General features: G+C 41.0%; 2 protein-coding genes across 4 annotated transcripts in view; one reads left to right on the top strand and one right to left on the bottom strand.

Annotated features, from left to right (window-relative positions):
* LOC113013457 (Golgi apparatus protein 1-like) overlaps positions 1-12,584 on the top strand; it is a 29,149-nt gene extending 16,565 nt beyond the window's left edge. Inside the window, exons 12-26 of the mRNA XM_026154406.2 lie at positions 2,212-2,349; positions 2,591-2,677; positions 2,793-2,855; positions 3,529-3,642; positions 3,900-3,988; positions 4,108-4,225; positions 5,928-6,020; positions 6,138-6,275; positions 6,835-6,958; positions 7,053-7,195; positions 7,367-7,468; positions 7,598-7,705; positions 8,155-8,275; positions 8,606-8,712; positions 8,929-12,584. Coding sequence (XP_026010191.1) covers positions 2,212-2,349; positions 2,591-2,677; positions 2,793-2,855; positions 3,529-3,642; positions 3,900-3,988; positions 4,108-4,225; positions 5,928-6,020; positions 6,138-6,275; positions 6,835-6,958; positions 7,053-7,195; positions 7,367-7,468; positions 7,598-7,705; positions 8,155-8,275; positions 8,606-8,712; positions 8,929-9,096 — 1,713 coding nt within the window. The 3' untranslated portion in view covers positions 9,097-12,584. The remainder of the gene's footprint in view (positions 1-2,211; positions 2,350-2,590; positions 2,678-2,792; positions 2,856-3,528; positions 3,643-3,899; positions 3,989-4,107; positions 4,226-5,927; positions 6,021-6,137; positions 6,276-6,834; positions 6,959-7,052; positions 7,196-7,366; positions 7,469-7,597; positions 7,706-8,154; positions 8,276-8,605; positions 8,713-8,928) is intronic.
* A 2,836-nt stretch (positions 12,585-15,420) lies between these two features.
* pacsin3 (protein kinase C and casein kinase substrate in neurons 3) overlaps positions 15,421-20,676 on the bottom strand; it is a 34,388-nt gene continuing 29,132 nt past the window's right edge. For all 3 annotated transcript variants that reach the window (XM_026154211.2, XM_026154139.2, XM_026154287.2), the window contains 2 exons: positions 19,277-19,437; positions 15,421-16,940 (listed from right to left, as the gene is read on the bottom strand). In XM_026154211.2, the coding sequence (XP_026009996.1) occupies positions 16,825-16,940; positions 19,277-19,437 (277 nt within the window). In that variant the 3' untranslated portion in view covers positions 15,421-16,824. The remainder of the gene's footprint in view (positions 16,941-19,276; positions 19,438-20,676) is intronic.

Genomic DNA, 20,676 nt, shown 5'->3' with positions numbered 1-20,676 from the left:
AATAATGAAAAAACAGCAGTTGAAAAGTAACTTGGCGCAAAAGAAAATGCTTCAAATCGTGCTTCATATTCAGTCCATGTTGTGATGATTTAACTTCCCTCGTGTTTTAAAAGCAGTGCATCCAGATTGGCTCATGGTTGAAAGCGCTGTCTTGAAAATGCTGTCATGAATGATGCGTTTTTTCTACAAATGGAGAAAAGTTCTGCTTCGTGATAGAGTTTTACTGTAGACAGCATGAAACGTTCCACAGAGATAAAAAGCCACTCGAGGTTAGTAATGCGTCGTGGTACATTCAGAGTCTGCGGTGAATGGGGATGGTGACCTCAATCAATGCAGGCTGTGTTATTGTAAATCAGTACATGAGTAACCAGGAGAATTCAGGTTTTTAAAGATTTTTCAACTGCTCAGTTGAGAGCTACTCACACTCACAGTGGGCTGGTCGGTCAAAAAAAAACACGCACACACACACACACACACACACACACACACACACACACACACACACACACACACACACACACACACACACACACACACACACACACACACACACACACACACACACACACACACACACACACACACAGGGCCCTTTCCAACACCTCGTGCAGACCCACACAGCGGAAATCCACCAGAAGCCTCTCCCACCCAACGCGCCCTCCTCCAGCTTATATCACCTCTGGAAGGTAATTGGTGATAAACGAGGGCAGACGAGCAGCAGCTGCTTCCTGAGGGAGACGGCAGGGGCAAAGAGAGACAAGGGGGAGGGGCAAGAAAAAGGAGGAGGAGAGGGAGAGGACAACACCACACCCACACACTCCCACAGCCTCACGGAATGTAACAGTTTTTTTTAGCTTTTTCATCAAATTTCCTGAAAATGACAGATTATTGAAAATAAGGATTTACAAGATGACAGAGGGGATTTCTTTTTGGCTTCCTAGCTGGTATAGCAAGTCTGGGCTTTAATCTCTTGGTCACCAGGTAGCGCTGCAACACAGTACTTTAGTGCAGGTCATATGGTTTTCCTTATTTTGTGTTGTATAGTTCTAAAGTTCCCCAAAAAATTCGATCAGTACAAACAATCCCAAGCTCAGGGTTCAGACTGCTACTATAGAGTACTATGCAAAAGCCTCGAGCAGCCCTTATTTCTTCACATAGTTAATGGGAAACTGGTCCAGTAAAGTATTATAAACATAAATGGAAATTCATGGCCACCTTCTTCAGTCAGTCAGTCTAGTCTTTGTGGGCAGTTCTCTCAGGTGCTTTGCTGTTTTTTTCCCCTTCTTTAAGGACATGACTTACTTATATTGTTTGTCTGTTGTAGATATTTTTTTAGGTCTGCCACTAGTTTCCTCAGCTTTTTGAGGGACACGTTTCACACCATTCCGAGACAATTTCAAATTGGCCTGGAGTTAGGTGTAAAAACAGTCCTCTGAAAACAGACTGTACAAAAACTGGATAAAAAATGAGGGGAAAAGCAGCAGAAGTCAAACAAAGATCTTCTGAAAGGCTGGAGAACTGTTGCTCCGGACCATTTTTTTTTTTAAAAGTAGAAGAAACTCACTTTGGATGCAAAATACAAAGAAATGAGGGGTGGCTCAGGACTTTTGCACAGTGCCGGCTCTGTATGATCTCAGAGCAACCAACCGCTGTTTAAATCTTCTGTTTGTGAGAGGCATCAGGTAGACGATGAACTGAGAGGCTACATCAACACCCAGTGTAAGATACCCATGTTTTTAACTATGAATCATGCATAATACCCCCTTTTAATCTAGTGAGCTACATATAGCTCACAATTTATACCCCTTTGAAACCCATTTAATCTACATTTCATTTAATTTAATTAACTAGCTATCCATTTCCTCCATCCAAAATAACATGATAATGATAAAAACTGGAAGTCCGGGTAAGGCCCCAACCAGAGAGAGACTAACTGAGCAGACTGAGAATGTAAGCAAACAAATAACAAACCAACTACAACGCCAAACATAAAACCCTGTAAAGGGTGTTCTCTGCCAGCAGGGTCTGTGCAGTTCTGTTGGGGAAAAAAGGCAAATGATTGTGACAATAATGTTCATTATATATCAGAACCTGGCACTTACTAAACTACTTAATACACATCCACACGTCATCATGGGTCCTCACAGAAGAAAACTGTGAATGGGTGTGTGTTTCAACCTTGTGACCAGTGATGTATGTGTTTGTTTGCAGTTATCTCGGGACTGTAAGGTGGAAGTTCAGAGGATTCTCCACCAGAGGGCGCTGGATGTGAAGCTGGACCCAGAGCTGCAGAAACGCTGCATGACCGACCTCGGCAAGTGGTGCAGCGAAAAGACAGATGCTGGACAGGTGAGCATACAGTGGCCGTTACTGCTGCTTATATCTGTTAGAGTTCTCTGACGCCATTCTGGCAGCCTGTGGTCTTTGATGTGCACACAGTGTCATAAATCCTGTGGCTGGAAAATACTGGGACTAGTCTAGTTCACATGTAAACCGGCCTATAGATGCAGAGGTTCACACATTAGGGGCTGCCGCACAGTAATGGTTGAAATGCTCTTGTTCTTGCTGCTGAATGTGTGCCTCTGTCCAGGAGCTGGAATGTCTGCAGGATCATTTGGAGGACTTAGTTTCCGGCTGCAAGGACGTCGTGGGCAACCTGACAGAGCTGGAGTCAGAGGTTAGCAAAGCTAAACCGAAAGCAGGCAGGAGCTGTTAGAGAAACAGTGTTGACACAAGTGATTCTTGTCTCACCTTCACATTTATGACCCGTTGCTGTCTGTTTCGTTGTTCAGGACATCCAGATCGACGCTCTCCTCATCAGAGCCTGTGAGCCCGTCATTCAGGCACACTGCCACGTGAGCATATTTGACTTTACCTTAGGACACGTGAGGGAAAAGTGGTGGCGGTAACCTGTTGCATGCCCGTTTGTGAAGTTATGTAGAGTGGGTATTGTGTCAAAGAGACTTTAAAACATTTTGTCTTCAAACCTCAAATGCTAAAAATCTGCAGGGTACGTAAACATATGTTTCAGTTGCTCACAGTGCTTTTGGTCTTGTTTTTTTACTGTGTTCATGCCTACACATGGGTTGGCCAACACTAATGCATTCTTTTCTGTTGCTTGCATTAAAATAAATGTTATTCAGTGTGGTTCCTCAAGAATATACACGTTAAAATAATCAAAGGAACACTTTTTATTTAGACTATAGCATCAAGTCAGTGAAAACTCTAGAATATTGGTCTGGTTAGTTTAATAGCTCAGAGGGTTGTTAATCCAGAAGAGAGACAATTACTTTAGAGAGCTGGACAAGACTGTAGGAGGTCCTTAACCCATCAACAGGATCAGTATCTGTTCTTTTGTGTAAGAAGGAACGTTTTTTTGAGCCGTGTATTTATTTTCCGGAGTATAGTCGGAGCATTTTCATTTATTCCACTGAACAACGACACTGTGGTGGTGTTGTGCGTTGTTGTCCCTGAATGTCACGTAAATAGAAAGATTTTGGATGTTTGCATTGTTATTTGTGTGTGCAGGATGTAGCTGATAACCAGATCGACACAGGTGATCTGATGGAGTGTTTGGTTCAGAATAAACACCAGAAGGAGATGAATGACAAATGTGCAGTTGGGGTTACACACTTCCAGCTGGTGAGTGATCATGAAATTCTGTTTTCTGTCTCTGTTTCTCTCTTTACTCTGTGATACCAGTTTCTTTTTCTTGTTGTTCTTGTCTTTGATTTTGAATTTTATCTTCAAAGAGCTGATAGACTCAGAGAAGCTTTAATATTTGAATATTGTTTTTGAGTTACACAATAGTGACAACAAGAATGAAATAAATGCAAATAATTGTAAAAACGAAAAAAGGATAATACTATCACCATAGTATCCCTGTGCTTCTCTCTCAGATTCAAATGAAGGATTTCCGGTTTTCCTATAAGTTCAAAATGGCCTGCAAGGAGGATGTTCTGCGCTTGTGTCCAAACATCAAGAAAAAGTGAGACTCTATGACTGCTAACCAATGAGAATAGTGCAAAATCTCCTTGAGGTTGAGCTTTAGTTTAACATTTTAACTGATTTAATTGGACATAAGTGACTCTCTGTGTGACCCTGCAGAGTGGATGTTGTCATCTGCCTCAGCACCACAGTGAGGAATGACACGCTGCAGGAGGCCAGGGAGCAGAGGGTGTCTCTGAAATGTCGTAAACAGCTGCGGGTAGAGGAGCTGGAGATGGTACCACACACACACACATACGCACACATGCAAACACACTCAGACTTCTTTCAGACAGTCTGCCAGCCACAGTGTTACCTAACCCCTAACGTATCCATGACAACACAATGTTTTGCTTATGTCATTTGATCTCAGCACTTTAAACTTAATTTTAGACTGTATATAAAAATGGACATAGCATCCAGGTATAAAAAGTGAAGCCAACATAGAAGTGTCTTCAGCCGGGATTATCTTTAAATTTGGTTAATTAGCTAATGACTGTAAACTTGCTCCTCACACTGTTGCCAACATGAAAGTGTAAAAATGTACAGACAGTTTCACGTATTTTTGATGGATGGGTCAATAAACCTGCAGTGTGGGAAAAAGTCAAAAGCCTCCTTATTGTCAAAACAGTGGTGACACCTATTAGCTAACATTGAAACATATATGAAACACACAAGTAGCTTAATAGAAAAAAAATAGTGTTGCGCTAACGAATATAGTTATTGCATTGACATGTTCCAACAAACAGATTCAATTCAATTCAATTCAATTTTATTTATATAGCGCCAAATCACAACAAAAGTCGCCTCAAGGCGCTTCATAGATACAGAGAAAAACCCAACAATCATATGACCCCCTATGAGCAAGCACTTTGGCGACAGTGGGAAGGAAAAACTCCCTTAATGCGCTCCATCATCTTGAATAGATGTTTTATGTATGTGTCTAGAGACCAGCCGCATACGTTTTACACCAAAGGCAGAGGAGAAGAGAACTTGTAGGTGCTAGTGTGGCATAGAGGTAACATGACCGCAAGCCTCCTCTTCATTACCGCAAGCCGAATTTCCTGACCTGAACTCAGGGCTCTAACATACAAAAACATGAATAAACGTGCACATTTATTGCCAGGATTGCTGCAGTTACTTATTAGCAACAGGTTAGACATGCAACCTTCCAGATAAATAGATGTGAACTTCACTGACTCGTATCGGACTCTTTACAGTTTTACAGCCTCCACAATTCACTAACTTAATGTTTTATTCAATATGGCTAGAAACCAGGAGCTGAGCTTATAAACCTATAAGCTGGGAAGTGTTTACTGAGGTCATAGAGAAATCCTTCTATACAACTGGAAGTCTTTTTGTAGCCATGGGAGTTACCCGAGGCCCATCTGCATTAACTTCACTTTTCACAAGGAGGATAAATCCATCTTTTTACTATGTTCATAGTGCAGCACTGGTGACTGGAGTTTTACTGTAATATGAAAGAAATCTTGCAAAGTTGATCTTTCCTGGTCAACACTGATCGGGAATGTCGCTATAAGAAATAACTTTTCTTATCAGTATCTCACGATAAGAAACCGCTACTTCCGGCTGTTCAGTGATTTAAACACTAGATGTCCTTTATGACACAACCCAAAAGGGACATGTGTCTCCATCTTGAATCGGACTAGGGATCTTTTCCTCATTAAGGGAATGTGTAAACTACGACACTATAGAACCACCAAGTAATGTTTAAGTCCTACAGTTTATAGACCAGCATTAAAGTTAGTGTTTCCTTAAGCATAAGTTTTTTTAGGATTTATAAAAATAGACAATAACACACTACTGTGTGAACTGTGATACAGAAAAGCACCACGGGACATTTAATCTGTAAAACCAGGTTCTTGTAAAAATTTTTCTAAGAAAAACACTAAAGTTTCCTTTTTTTCCCTCTCATTCAGTCCGAAGATATTCGGTTGGAACCAGAGTTGTACGAGCCCTGCAAGTCAGACATCAGTCGTCTGTGTCCCAACGTAGCATTTGGTAACGCTCAGGTAGGGAATGCAGAGTGTTGTGTAAGAATAGAAGCATTGTATTGTTCTTTTCTGCTGTTTGCCTCCACTCTTTATCGTTCTCGTCTTCACTCGTCCTGGCCCTCTGCTCCTACTCAGATGATTGAGTGTCTGAAGGAGCAGAAGAAGCAGCTCAGCCAGCGCTGCCACCAGCGGATCTTCAGACTGCAGGAGGTGGAGATGAGCGACCCCGAGCTCGACTACCAGCTCATGAGAGTCTGCAAACAGATGATCAAGGTGATGGAGGCAGGAAAAAGGGAGAGGAGATCGTGGGGAAAAGCACTGGGACTGAATTCTGTCATTGTGGTGCTGTGTCTTTGACTGAGAGTTGTGAAACCTCACTCTTTTATTAAAGTTTTTTCTCATCTATACCTTTGTGCTGCAAAACCTGCTGAAATAGTTTGATAGGAAACTTCTACTGATTTAATTTTAGCAGTGGTTTACATTTTATAATCTTAGCACATATTCTTTATATAAATTGTAAACCAAAAAGTAGCTATATGTTTAAGAAAGATTTAAAGGAGTAAAAACGTGAGTGTTTTACAACCTGAAATGAGTAAATGGACTTAATTCCTCTTCACAGATGACCCACGTTCTGGACTTCCTGTGATTTTGCACACATTTACCTTTCAGTTACTTTTTCTGCATATTTACTTTTATATGTACAGTTTTACAGCCTCACATTAACTGTTTAACACAGTGTGACTAAACTATGGCTTTATGGTCTTTTTGGAGTAATTGTCAGCGTGTTCCTAGATCTCATTATCTGTACAAACACCATTACTCTCTCCTGCAGCGGTTCTGTACAGAAGCGGATGCCAGGAATGTGCTCCAGTGTCTAAAGCAGAATAAGAACAGTGAGCTGATGGATCCCAAGTGTAAACAGATGATCACCAAGAGGCAGATCACACAGAACACAGGTATTCACACAGAACCACACACAACCACACACAGAGTCCCGTAAAAAAGACCGTAGCGTCCTCTGTCCTCATCCTTCTCTTCCTCCCCCTTCAGATTACCGTCTGAACCCAGTGCTGAGGAAGGCATGTCGAGCCGACATCCCAAAGTTCTGCCAGTCCATCCTGAACAAAGCGAGCGAGGACGGTGAACTGGAGGGTCAGGTCATCGCCTGCCTCAAACTCAAATATGCTGACCAGGTTAGAGCACAACTCTACTAAGGTCGTGTTTGTTTCAAAGACACAGGCAGACATTGTTTTTGCTGTAAGTTGTAGTGTATGCCTTTCAACAGTGTTGTGAAAGACGAAAATCTATAACATGGTGATTGATTGTTGTGAAATTGTGTGTTTTCTGACCGGGGTTTGTTTTAGAGATTGTCTTCAGACTGCGAAGACCAGATCAGAGTGATTCTCCAGGAGTCTGCGCTCGACTACAGACTGGACCGACAGCTGCAGATGCACTGCTCAGAAGAAGTACGTGCTTACACACACACACACACACACACACACACACACACACACACACACACACACACACACACACACACACACAAAGACAAACAAATGAACAATTCTCTCCTCCTTTTTTTTCTCCCTCTGCAGATCTCCAGATTGTGCGCAGAGGAGGCGGCTGCCCAGGAGCAGACTGGTCAGGTGGAAGAGTGTCTGAAAGTCAACCTGCTTAAAATCAGACAGGAAGCCTGTAAAAAGGTACGTGTCCACAGTACAACATAAGATGAACTTGATTATTAGCATATTTCTGTTGGTTTTAAAATATCATGGACATTTTGCAGTGTGTAGAATACTGTACTAGTACAGTATGTTTCAGAAGGCTTCAAAATATGAAAGGAGCCAAAGTCTGAACACACAAATGAAAACTTTAGCGTCACTGTGACTGTTGCTTCTAGATGATCTCATTATTTTCATTCATAGTATCATAGAAGAAGGAGGGAAAACGGCTGAAAACTCTCATTAGCTAATTTGGCACACTTAGCAAAAAAGTCTAACATTAGCCACCAAAAGCTACTGGTTACACTTTCAGGTAACCTTGTATGTTTTTGTTTTTAGGTGTGTTTGTTTAGGTTTCACAGCAACAAAAAAAATGCTCACTGAATCTTAATGTAAAAACTCACATATCCCTTATTTGTTTGTGTTTGCAGGAAGTCCTGAACATGCTAAAGGAAAGTAAGGCAGACATCTTTGTGGACCCGGTCCTCCACACAGCCTGTGCTCTGGACCTGAAACACCACTGTGCTGCCATCACGCCGGGCAGAGGACGACGTGGGTGCTTTCACACAATCTTTCTTCTTGTGCAAAACTGTCAGGCTGGTTAGATGGAGTCAAGAAAGTATTCTAATCAGAGTCCGCTTCCCAATCAGTGACTGTTTACTAATAAAGTTTGCTTGTCCATCTTTACCTCAGCCTGAAAGGCTCATGGGGTATCATTGTTGTCATGCCAACAAAAACTCAAGAATCAGGCAACATAGGATTTTCAAATTGGTACCACAGGTGCTTCTACTAGGAGGCTGAGGGGTTTGAATGTCTTTCACTGAGATTCTTTTTACTGTGTTTGGTCACCAAAACTAGATTTTTCTGTCCCTCTCCATGCAGAGATGTCGTGTCTGATGGAGGCGTTACAGGACAAGAGAGTTCGCCTTCAGCCTGAGTGTAAGAAGAGGCTTCAAGACCGCATCGACATGTGGAGCTATGCTGCAAAGGTAAACATCAGTAGTTGGATTACTGTGACAATTGGGACTAGAGCTTCCACCCTGATGCCAACACACAGGTAGCATCAGAGGAAGAGTTGTTAGGTTGCGTAATGTAGTTGCTGTGAGTACCTCAAAACATTTGTGCACTAATCATTCTATTAGTGTAAAGATACTTCACTCTATCCAGGCAAACACTGACGCAAGCCCCCTCCCTCTGTGCTATAGGTGGCACCAGCAGAAGGCTTCTCAGACCTGGCCGTGCAGGTGATGACATCACCCTCCAAGAACTACATCCTGTTCATGATCGCACTGAGTGTGTGCGTCCTGTTCCTGGTGGGGCTGCTGTGCGGTCGAATCACCAAGCGAGTGACGAGAGAACTGAAGGACCGATAGAAGACTGAGCGCCTCGATGCTTCCGAAAGAACTGAGCCCTTAAACCTTTCCCTACCTTCCTCCTCCTCTTCCTCCCCCTCCTCTCTCAGATGCCCGATCTGTAACCAGCCAGCCTGCACAGTGCCAACACCAGTGCCCAGCTCTGGACCCCGTTACCCCCTCAATGAATCCTAAAATCTCCCTTTGGACATCTCCAAACTCTGCGATAGCACCGGCTGTCTGATTCAAGTGTTTTTCCTCAATCATGGTTTGTTTTTGTTTTTTTTTAAACAAATCTGCTTTCGCTGACGATCTTGTTTGAGGTTCTAACTAAGCGCTGTTCTTGATGTGACTGAGGGCTGTTGCTTCTGGGGCTAGAATTGCTCTCCCACCCCCCACCCCCCGGTTCAGTCCTGACGCTTTTATTTTTGTGATATTTAATGGCGACTGGAGCATGCAGCGCAACAGGAAACCGTTTCTTTGGAAGTGACTGCAGCAGCCTGAGTCGTTCAACTTTGTGGTTGAATTCTGACAAGTTCCTGTTGCTTTGAAACATTTTCTCATCAGTGACAAAGTCCCATCCTCTCTTCCTTCATCTGGACCAGTTCAGATCCATCTCGCTTCTTACTGACTGGAAATGAAGGTCCAGCTGCTCTCAATATTGTCATTGACTGGATTGTCCTGCGCACATGGTTTTAAAACTTAATTTAAATGCTAACTTCATTGCACTTTTGTTTGTTTGTTTTTTAACATTATGCCTTATTTATTGTCTGATGATGTTTTAGTTTCTTTTGAGTTTGATTGATCTTTTATGTTTTTTTCCTGGAAATCCAGCTAAATACAGATTTTGTAGTCTACAGTGAGACATGCAGAGACGTACAGCTGTGTATGATGGAGCTTTAAAAGTACTAATTGTAAAAGGTTTAAAACCTTCCAAAGTTAACTAAAATGTCGAGAAGAATGTGAAGAAAGAATTGCTATGACTTAGAGATGTCAACTAGAGCTGAACTAGGACTGGACTGTACCTTTCATGCAATACTCATTTTCACCATAAGATGGTACTTCTGTTAAACCATAGTAGCGAGGCAAAAAGCAAAACCTCTTGAGGAAATGAGCAGGTAACTAAGGCCTTTGTCATAGGCTTCAACACCAGTCAAAGACTTTCTGGTGAATGGTTTCTATAGGTTACTGGCAGTCACAATGAGGTCCTGGCCCAAAGGCTTACTTTGTGTTGTGGTCACTAGCAGAATGCTGCGATTGCCCAGAGTGTTTGCCAACATGTCTGCAAACTCTTGATAGCTAACCACAAAGTGGTAGTGAAACTTAGAAAAGTGTAACACAAACAGGAAACTGAACCCATTTATCTTTAAAGTAAAAGTTGTACGTAACCATTGAAACCAACACTTTTCAAGACGCAACATTTACGTCTTGAAGGTGATTGATTTCTGTCTGTGGTCTGCGTGACACTCTTTTACATTTTACAGCCACTTAGTTTAGGGAGTTTTTCCTTCCCACTGTCGCCAAGTGCTTGCTCATAAGGAGTTGCCTGATTGTTGGGGTTTTACTCTATATTGTAAGGTAAAGACCCTACAATAATATAAAGATCCTTGAGGTGACCGTTTTTGTGATTTGGCACTATATAAATAAAATTTAATCTTTAAAAAAAATTGCGACTAGTTGGGGAGTGTTTGCAGACTTTTGTACAAACTGTACAGCACTGTATGCCTCTTTACAACCAATTTCATCTAGTGACAGCAACATACAGGAACAATTCCCCCACTAAAATCTAAACTTCAACAACAGAACACGTCCATCCACATTTCAGCAGACCTGCTGGTAAAGCACTGCCCTGTTGTGGTCAAAGAAATCTTTTTCAAAAATTTGTGATGCGGTTGAATGGCATTGGTGATGTACAAGAGAACACCATTAGTTACTCACTTCCATTAAAACCACTAAAGATGGATGTTGCCCTTCGTTTTGTAAAATCCTGTTTTGACTGGAGTATTTTAAACATCCTCATCGTCTTGGCAATTTGAAACCAGACATCATGAGACGTCATCCCCTGTGGACTATTAGCAAAGTATTAGAGCTAATATTAACTAATAATTTCAGTCAATATTAACTATTTACCGATGTATTGGTATTGGCACTTATAATGCTCGATAAATTAAATGTAAAGTACCAACAGGAGAGAAACCCTTCAACCATTTAACTAGTGAGTCTTTTTTGAGTGTTGATATTCTGTAGTTTGTCCACCAGAGGGCACTCTGCAACTTTGGTGTTGACAGCATGTGTTTGGAGCGCCACAAACACAACAACCTGCTGGCCTGAGAAAAGTTGGGAGTGTAAACAAGTATATAAATAAACTACATGCAGCAAATGTTAGGGAAATTTGTTTATGCTTTGTTTATCAGAAAGAAAAATATCAGCAGGTATATCGGAATATCAGACTTTTAAATGGACAATATCAGAATTGGTATTGGTCTAAAAAAAAAAAAAACTATCTACAAAGAATGTTTCCACATGGGCTTCCCTTTGAGACCATCTTTTATCTACAGTCTATCAAAACCACAGTGGTTTCCGGTGCTGGGTCATGTCTTAAACTTAAAACATGAAGCAGCACTGTCTAAAACTGATACATTTAAAAGTAGTAGTGATTTAAAAGTGTATTGGTCATGGCTGCAGTGGGTGTGTCCTTTGCATCATAGAACCTCAGAACTGGGTCATTCCTACCAGGTAAAGGAGACGTCCGGTAACTTTTCCACCCAAACGACAACTGATGAGCAGCGTGAGAGTTTTATGTAGTTCTCCTAATGTAGATTTTGCATTAAAGAGCTCAATCAAAGCTAAATAATGTTGACATTACATCAAAATCCCGTGACTATGAATCATTGAGTCTTTTTTTTTTTTGAGCCATGCAAATCATTGCTTTGCAGTTAAATAACATGAAAAGATCCAAACATTTAGCCTTTTCTTCTTAAAAACAGTAACAAATGTTAACTTTTTCACTTTATCTGATGTAAGTCACATCTACATAGCCTCATTTATTAATTTCTGAAAATATTTTTCGACATTAACCAAATTTGTTTTTAAACAAATCCTTTGCAGCTTTTTGTGGTGAATTATTTCCCATCAGTGATATAAAAGCAGTCACAAAGATGAATATTTCTGATTTCTGCTCATTAACAAAAAGTGAACACACTCTGAGAAATGGGAAAAATATCTTTTGGCAGGAGATCACTGCTTTGAGCGTTTCTCAACAACCTTTTTGTTTCTGTGTCTGTCTGAAGTCAGATGTTGAATAAGAGATTTGACAGAAAACTAAAAACCGCTATCAAAACCAGTTTTGTACGGAAGTCTCCATGTGGACAAATTTCATCGCTGTGCAGTTTTGTTCTTCTTGGAATATGCCATGTAGTATGAAAATGTAACATCTATCATTGTGAGATTTGATTTTGCTGTACAGATAAAATTTGTTGATTTAATAAAAATGTGTGCAGATTTTCATATCCTTGCCTCAGACAGAGTCCCTTTTTAAGACCAAATAAGTTACAGCTCTTATATGTTTTGTGTTTAACACACAGTCACAGCTGAAGAAGCCTGCACGTTCCAAAAGGCTCAGAAACATGCTTTATGTCTTTATCTACACCACACTGCATTTCCACAGTGGGTCTTTTGTCCTGTCTCTCTTCCCCTACCCTCAGTTGTTTGTGACAGATGACAGCCCCTCCTTGAACCTGGTTATGTTGGAGGTTTCTTCCTGATAAAAGGGAGTTTTTCCTTCCCACTTTCGCCAAAGTGCTTTCTCATAATGGGTGGTATGATTGTTGGGTTGTTTGTTTTTTATTGTAGGGTTGTTAACCTTAGAATATAAAGCACCTTGAAGTGACTGTTGTGATTTGGTGGTATAAATAGATTTGAATTGAATGTGAGTGAATGAAGACCAAAGATAAACATGTCCTCTGTGGCCTAACCCACTGCTTTATCACTCATTATGCCTACAGCAAGAGCCGTACATGAAATGTCGGTCACTGCTGCCCAAGAATAAAAATTTATTACATGTAGTTTAAAGTAAAAATCTGTTTATTTGTAACTTTTCAGTACTAGGCATTACTCAGACGAATGTTTACTGACACAGAAGCGTCCTCGTGCCTCTGCAGAAGCTGACTGCTGTGACGCAGCAGAGAGAGGCTCATCCTTGCTCATCCTCCAACAGTTGACATCCAGTGTCAACTGTTGGAGCTGATCCTTCTGCTTCTAAAGAGCAGAGAGAGAGAGGGAGAGGGCAACAAGCCATTTCACAGAGACCTTTGAAGATGTGCCAGTTTACCACTCACAAGCCACTTCACTAGCACTGCATCAAGTGCTTTGCAGTTCGACTGGCAAGAAGTGAAAGCAAATAAAAATAGGTCCCTGCTGTATTCGTGAGGATAGTACATTTGAGTACCAAGTTGGAACCCCTTTTGCCTTCAGCCTTAATTGTGGCATTGATTGAACAAGGCTCTGGAAACATCTTTAGAGATGTTGGTCCAAGTGCCCACTCTCTTCTGCTTCCAGCTCGGCTAAAAACCTATCCCAACTGTAATGGGGATACAGCCTGTCAAGTTTGCCAATCTGTTTCAGGAAGGAAGTCAATCATTCGCACAGACAACCAAAGTAAAATCACTAACCTACACATAAATGTAGTACTTAAAGGGAGCCCAGGACCTATTTGCCGTAAAGCGATGGCGCTAACCACCCCACCTCAGTGTTAACCCACTCCCACAGCCATGTCACATGTGGTTGACTGATTACATATTTGTGTTAAACAGCTGAACAGGTGTAGCTAAGTAAGTGAGCACCGAGTGACAGCCAGCTCAACAACAGTCATGAGTCATTGCAGGATGCTGTACAGCAGGGGTTAGGAACTCCAGGCCTCGAGGGCCGGTGTCCTACGGGTTTTAGATATCACTGTGGGTCAACACACCTGAATCAAATGATTAGTTCATTACCAGGTCTCTGGAGAACTGCAAGACATGTTGAAGAGATAATTTAGTCATTTAAATTAGCTGTGTTGGATCAAGGACACATCTAAAACCTGCAGGACACCGGGCCTTGAAGCTGGAGTTCCCCCACCCCTACTCTACAGCATCCTACTTATGTTTCATCTTCACGTGAGCCACAGAAAAAAGACATCATTACAGTACTCCTAAATATACTTTGAATTTAATTTGAACACTTCTTTTATCGTGGCATTTTTGACAGGTTAGAAATGAAAATGGGTTACACAGGATTTTTTTTTTTTTAATTTTCCACATTTATGTCCAGGTTTTGGATCTTGGATGTGTTTATGTGCACTTATCTGGCACTGTCCTGCTGCAGCTTCACTGAATGAGAGCAGGGCATCGCAGTCTGACTGCCAAGAAGCGAGGCCTGTCGTAAGGGCGACACTCCAGCTTGTGTGGCAAGGACTGTTTCTGCTCATGCATTTGTTTCTGGAAGATTATATTGTAGCAAAGATTAGCTTTAGCCTTTATTAATATAACCTTTAACAAGGCTGTTGCTGACTACTGTCTGTGCCTTTGTGGAATTCTTTTTCCTGTAGATTTTGAATGCCTGTAATTTTAAGGTTGCTTTGATGTTTAGAGACTGGTGAATAAAGTGTATTTCATAAAGCGTAGAATTAGATTTTTTTTTTTTACCTAATTACTGGTGATTATTCCTGATAACTCTGCTCTGGAAGGTTTGTCTGGGGCTCCAGGTGACTGCATTAAACAATGAAAACATCATCCATGGAGGGAACCACATAATGCTCCAGTGGCCGTAAAGGGTAAAGCAGAAGTTTAAAAAAAAATACTCTTTTGATCTGAAAGTAATACACTCAGACCGGTTTGCAGGATTTTACATGCAAAGCTTAGTGTTGTCATGACAACAGGGACAGCAGTTTGTGTTCTAGTTTCATTGTATAAGATGTATGAAGACACAAGCTGATGCTTCCCTGTGTTGAATTGTATTTGCATGTTTCCAGCCAAAGCAACAAGAGGTTCAGCAGTATGTGCTGCTGAAGAACCAACTTGTGAAAATGGGAAATCTCCTCAAAACTGGCGTTTCATCCCAGTTTTCTTTTCCTACATTGTTCCCTTCCACTCAGTTTCCCATTAACATGATTTGACACAGCACTCCAAACAGCCAGCCTTCTCAGCAATGACCTTCTGTGGCTTACCCTCCTTGTGCCGGTGATAAGATACTCAAAATGGAAATGCAATACTCTGAGATACTGGAGTTCTGATATTTGGGAGCTTTAAGCTATAATATGAGCATTTACCCTTTTGATGAGCACAAAAGATGTTCTGTGAAACATTCAGCTGTAGAAAGCTTTTTATTGTTGCTTCTCCCTGTAAGTACTGTATATGTATATGTTACAATTATGGAAAGAAAAAGAAAGAATCCACAGACCAATGTAGTAGATCTAATATCTTCTATTTTAGCATCTATGTGGGTTAGCTGTAGCAGGGATAAGATTAACAGGGAAAGAAGAGACTTCCTTGTATGTAAGACACAAATTTAAACATGAAAAACCCCCCAAACCTGACATAATAAAAGAAAAAAAAAATTAACTTATTACTTTTTTGTTTTTATGTGTCTGAGATGATTTTGCATTGTGATCCCAGCATAGCAAATCAGACTAGCAACAAAAAAAACATGTATAGATTAAAAAGACCCAGAGGTAACAGTCGACGTTACTGCTTTGATCTGTCTAATGATTAATCGGGGGGGGGGGGGGGGGGGGGCAACTGTTTACCTGCAAACTCGCGTGACTTAATATGAAAAAAACAAAACAAAAAAAAAAAACAGCTGTCACATAAAAAAAAGTGTCTAAAAAGTAACCAAAGCCCACAAATATCAAGCTAAATGAAAGCCAATCAAGTGCTGCCTGCATAATTAAATTTACTGTAATGTATCCGAAGTTTTAAAGGTTTTTTCCATGTTTAGAAGGAGGCCATGAGCCCATTATACAGCAGACAGCTGTAATCTCTCACTCAGAAAGCCGGGCAGCGTCGCGCATTTGCAGGCTGTAATTCCTCGATCAGAGTAGCGCGGTGCTGCACATATCCAGGGTGCAATTCAGTCAGACAGTAGGGTGGCGCTGTATATTTCAGACCTTATCGACTAAGGCACAGTCAGTGTTTAACTGGGTTTTGTCATTTGAAACAGCAGCAGTCACCACAGCTGAGCAGAGAAAGCTGTGGAGTTCCTGGTGATGGCCCCTGGATGCTGGATCCAAGAAAACTCAAAACCTACACTGAAATCTTGTGAGTGAGCCAGCTGTAATGGCTGCTGCTCACCTCATCTCCACCCAGTCTTATTCTTTTTGGACTAAACGTGTGTTGTCCAATAAAACATCCCTTTAGAAAACAAAGATATGACAGAACAAACATGCATGTTTACAGTTTGTTTGGCAAGCCTCTCGATGCTTCTCTGCCTGAAGCTAAAGCTTCTACCAATCGACTGTGCCGCTGACGTCTTGTTGATTGAACAATCCATCACGAATAAGGAAACTTTTGCACTGGTTGAATTTACAAAAACATGCTTACATTTTCTTTTCTTTTCTTTTTTTTTTTTTTTTTACAGTCAGCAACAAAAAAAAACCAAAACAACCCAGGCTGTTTTCAAAAAAGGTGGGTCTACTGTTCAGCACTAACACCTTTTAATTAGTCCTGGTATCTTGATTGCAGCGTTGCTATTGGGTGGCCATAGAGGGGGGGCCCATCAGGACGCAATGACGTGCACGTAGTTGGCAGGGTAGAGGCCAATCTGGCCATTGCTCAGCTGTCCTTTACACCAACCCTGCTCGTCCTCTTCTCCCAGCTTCAGTAGCTCCTCCCCTGGAAGGATGAGAGTCAGTTTGGCTTTAGTCACGTTCATTTAAATGAATAATTGGATACTGACTGGATACGCCTGCAAAATACAAGCAAAACGCAGGACTTTGGCCTCCTGTTTAAAACAAGTTAAAGACAGGAAGGTAAAATCTCCCGTTTCCACAGCTGTGAAGACCCTTATGGCTCTCCACAGCTGTGATTCTGATCTACAGTACAGGATTTACAGAAGTGCAGTAACGCAGGATCTTTCCCCAGCACATCAATTTTCTGTAATTGTGCCTTCTAATGGAATTTAAAGGTTTTGTGTATTTTTTCACTTTATTGTATGTTGTAATGTGTTCAGTAAAAAGCTCTTGGAAGTTCGCTTGTGCGATACAAACAGGCTGGCTCTGACTCCTCCCAAAAGTCGGGGACGAATCTTTCATGGAAATAAAAACCTCCCTACACAGCTGAGCTGAGCTGGGTTAAGCTCAGTGGTCCCATCAAGTCCCGTTAGCTTGGTGAGAGTTACTATACACCACAGCAGCTTTAAACCTCTGTTATGTTTAACAACACGTTAAGCTTCATCTCAGTTTTTCTCATTTCTGCACCTGCAGCAGAATGGGGGGGGGGGGGGGGGGGGGGGGGTTTGCCACTGGAAAAGACCAAAATAAAAAAAAAAGAAGAAGAAGAAAAAAAAAGAAACCTTTTGTGTTTGTCCTCCAAATATTTGCAGATGTGCTTTACAGATTTGTAAATTTCTTATGTTTCTTATTCAATGTCAACTTGCAGTACACGATTTTCTTTTAAGTTTAGGAATTTTCCAGTGAATTCATGTTCAGATTTTGGAGATATATTATATACCTACATATTAATTTTGGGGGTCTTTTTGTCCGTCCCCTTCTTTCTTTTGATTATGTCCATTATTTATCCTCTATACTAAACGGAGTACCATTTGTCTGGTATACAGCAGCTTCTTCCCTCTTGACTGCGAGGAGTGTAAAGAGGAGGAGGGACGCAGCAAGATTTGTTACACCCCCGCTGTGAGGCTTTCTCCCAAACATTTTCTGTGGAGTTGCTTTAAATATAAAAATAATTAATGTTCAACCCCTGAGGATACACGGTACACACAGGTAGCCTCAGTCAAATTGACCTAGAGAGCAGTTGCAACCCCTCCGACAACTTCTGGTCACTAAGGAAAAATGTATTTGCCAACGAGTAGGCAGGTTGGCAGAAAACATTTCCCTTCAAAGTAAAGGTTGGACTACATGTTTGAAAAGGCAGAACTTTTTACTTTGAAGGTGAATGTTCTCCATTCCCAGTTAGCAGCAAACTCTTCAGTTTCATAGCTGCTGGGAAGAGTGGTTGGCGTCTCCCATACAAATGACTAATGACAGCAGCAACCTGCTACCAGCCAAAGAAATGACAAGGAGATTTTTGCTGTAGCACTGTATGCCTTTTTACAGCTAGTTTCATCTAGCAACAACAAGCACCTTTTACTTGCCAACTGGTCTGGTGATATTTTTCGACCACTTCCTGCGTCACTGACCCTGAAGTATTCCTTTCAAATCAATTAACTTAAAACAAATCAAACAAACAGAAGCACACATCCATTAACTATCAACTCAATATTTTGATATTCATTATTTTATTTCCTCTTCATTTACATTAGTCGTTTCTTTTTTGGGCATTTGGCTTTACTCAGCTTACCAGACCTTACAATTACAACCAGATTAGTCACTGAAAAGCTACAGTAATGCACTGTTAATATTTAGATGCATGTAGGCAAAAAGCTGAGCGTTTTATTTTCACGTGAAAGCTGGAAAAGGTAATTGTTCTACAAAATAAAAGCATTCCTGTGGGGTTCATTAAGTCTAATTAAAAAAAAAAAAACCCAAACAAACAAAAGCCTGAATGTTTTCATTTCCAGTATCCAGAGATATGTGAGTGCTTTCAGCAAGCTTTGTACATACAACTTTTGTAATGACGATCCAACTGAAGCCACAGAAACATGGAAGAGAGTAGCACAAATCTACCCTCTTATGCTCAGAGAAGTATGCATGTATACTTCTTTCTGTGGAAACTTAGATGGAGTCGTTCATGCATTAGTTTTATCAGTTCCAAAAAAGTAAGATGTAATGTGTGTGTGTTTATGCACCACTCTGTATTACACTCTTACTGCATTTGAGGATCAGTGTCAAACATCTTGTCTGGAACAACATGTTTGACACGAGTATGTATGTAGTTCTTAAGATGAGGCATCAAGGCAGAAAAACTAAACTTTTAATTAAATAAAAACTGTAAATACCAGCACTCTTCTCTGTGATGCCTTCCAACTAAAAAGCATTAGTAGGGGTTAATACCTGCTTTAAAGCTGAGCTCATCGGCTTCCTGGCCCGTGTAATCATAGAGTGCTTTGACTCGCACTCCCTCTACCTGCTCTTCTTCCTCCTCCCCGACGCCATTTACCGCCACCTTCTTTGGACTTTCATCATCTGACCAGTCTGATGAATAATCTTTCACCCTGTGAGAGAAGAGGGATAGAGGCGTTAAAAGTCAAGCTTGAACTTTTCCATTTGCCAAAAATAACACGAACATTTCCACAGACATAAGTTGGTAATAGGCAAATTTTCCCATTTTGAGTTTCCCCATTTTCCTGGCTTACATCACATGACTGAATTGAGGTGTTTCAGCTGCACGGCATCTCCTGGGAAACACCGCTTTTATCATCACAGATATAAAGGGAAGAGTAGCGCGTGGAAATGTCAGGCTCACAGAAGTCTGAGCTTGAAAAGCACCACATACAGATGTAAAATGTATGTATGTTATAGAAACACACACGCCTGCACACACATGTAGACTTGTAGAATACCCAACTATCTAGTCCAGTGATGTCTCAGCTTACCAAATGGACATTACACCAGTGTTATTATTAGAAAGTGGGAAGGATGGCTAAAAATAAATAAAAAATTGTGACTCTTACTTCCCTCTTTGTTGCTCTGTACTACATCCCTTCAAATGACAGCAGCAATAACAGCTACACTGGAAAGAACAGAGCTCAAAGCAAAGTGGTTAGGAGCCTTCCCTGTTAATTAAAAAAAAAAAAATCTCTTTATGCTTGTCTTAAGACACCAAAAAATACATATATGTGGTACTGTAGTCCAACTAGATTTGTAGTACTGATATAGATTTTTCTTTTCTCTCTTTCTCACTTTTTCTTTTTCAAAAAACAAACAAACAAACAAACAAACAAACCCATTATGGAGTACATAAAGATGAGCAGGTTTGCAATTCTTTTAAGGAAACATGGCTGTCCTGTGACATTCACACCGTCATGTTTCCACCTTTGAGACATCACACCAAATTAAATGAATTTCCAAGGCCAAGCATTCACTCCTAACTGTATTGCTTTACATGTTGACCTGTCCCCAAACGGTGGGTGAGGTCGGGGTTGCGTGTCCCCAGTATGTGACTGTATTTAAAAAAAACAAACAAAAACAAAACAAAAACAAAAACCACATTTATGTCCTCGCAACATGAGCAATACACGTGTATGCGCACACACACACACACACACACACAGTTCTAGCTACTAATTAAGAGTGTCATCTATGTACAGGATGTTAACTCCTCAGGGTGACTACAAGGTAACAAGGAAAGTAAACCACATGCTGTCTTCTACCTCCGTCTCTGACACACACACACACACGCACACGCACACACACCTGTGAGAGACATAATTGTAGTCTTGTGTTTAGTCTGC

This window comes from Astatotilapia calliptera, chromosome 1, assembly GCF_964374335.1.
Source record: "Astatotilapia calliptera chromosome 1, fAstCal68.1, whole genome shotgun sequence".
NCBI classification, from domain to species: domain Eukaryota; kingdom Metazoa; phylum Chordata; class Actinopteri; order Cichliformes; family Cichlidae; genus Astatotilapia; species Astatotilapia calliptera.
This window is presented reverse-complemented; position numbering and strand designations above follow the sequence as displayed.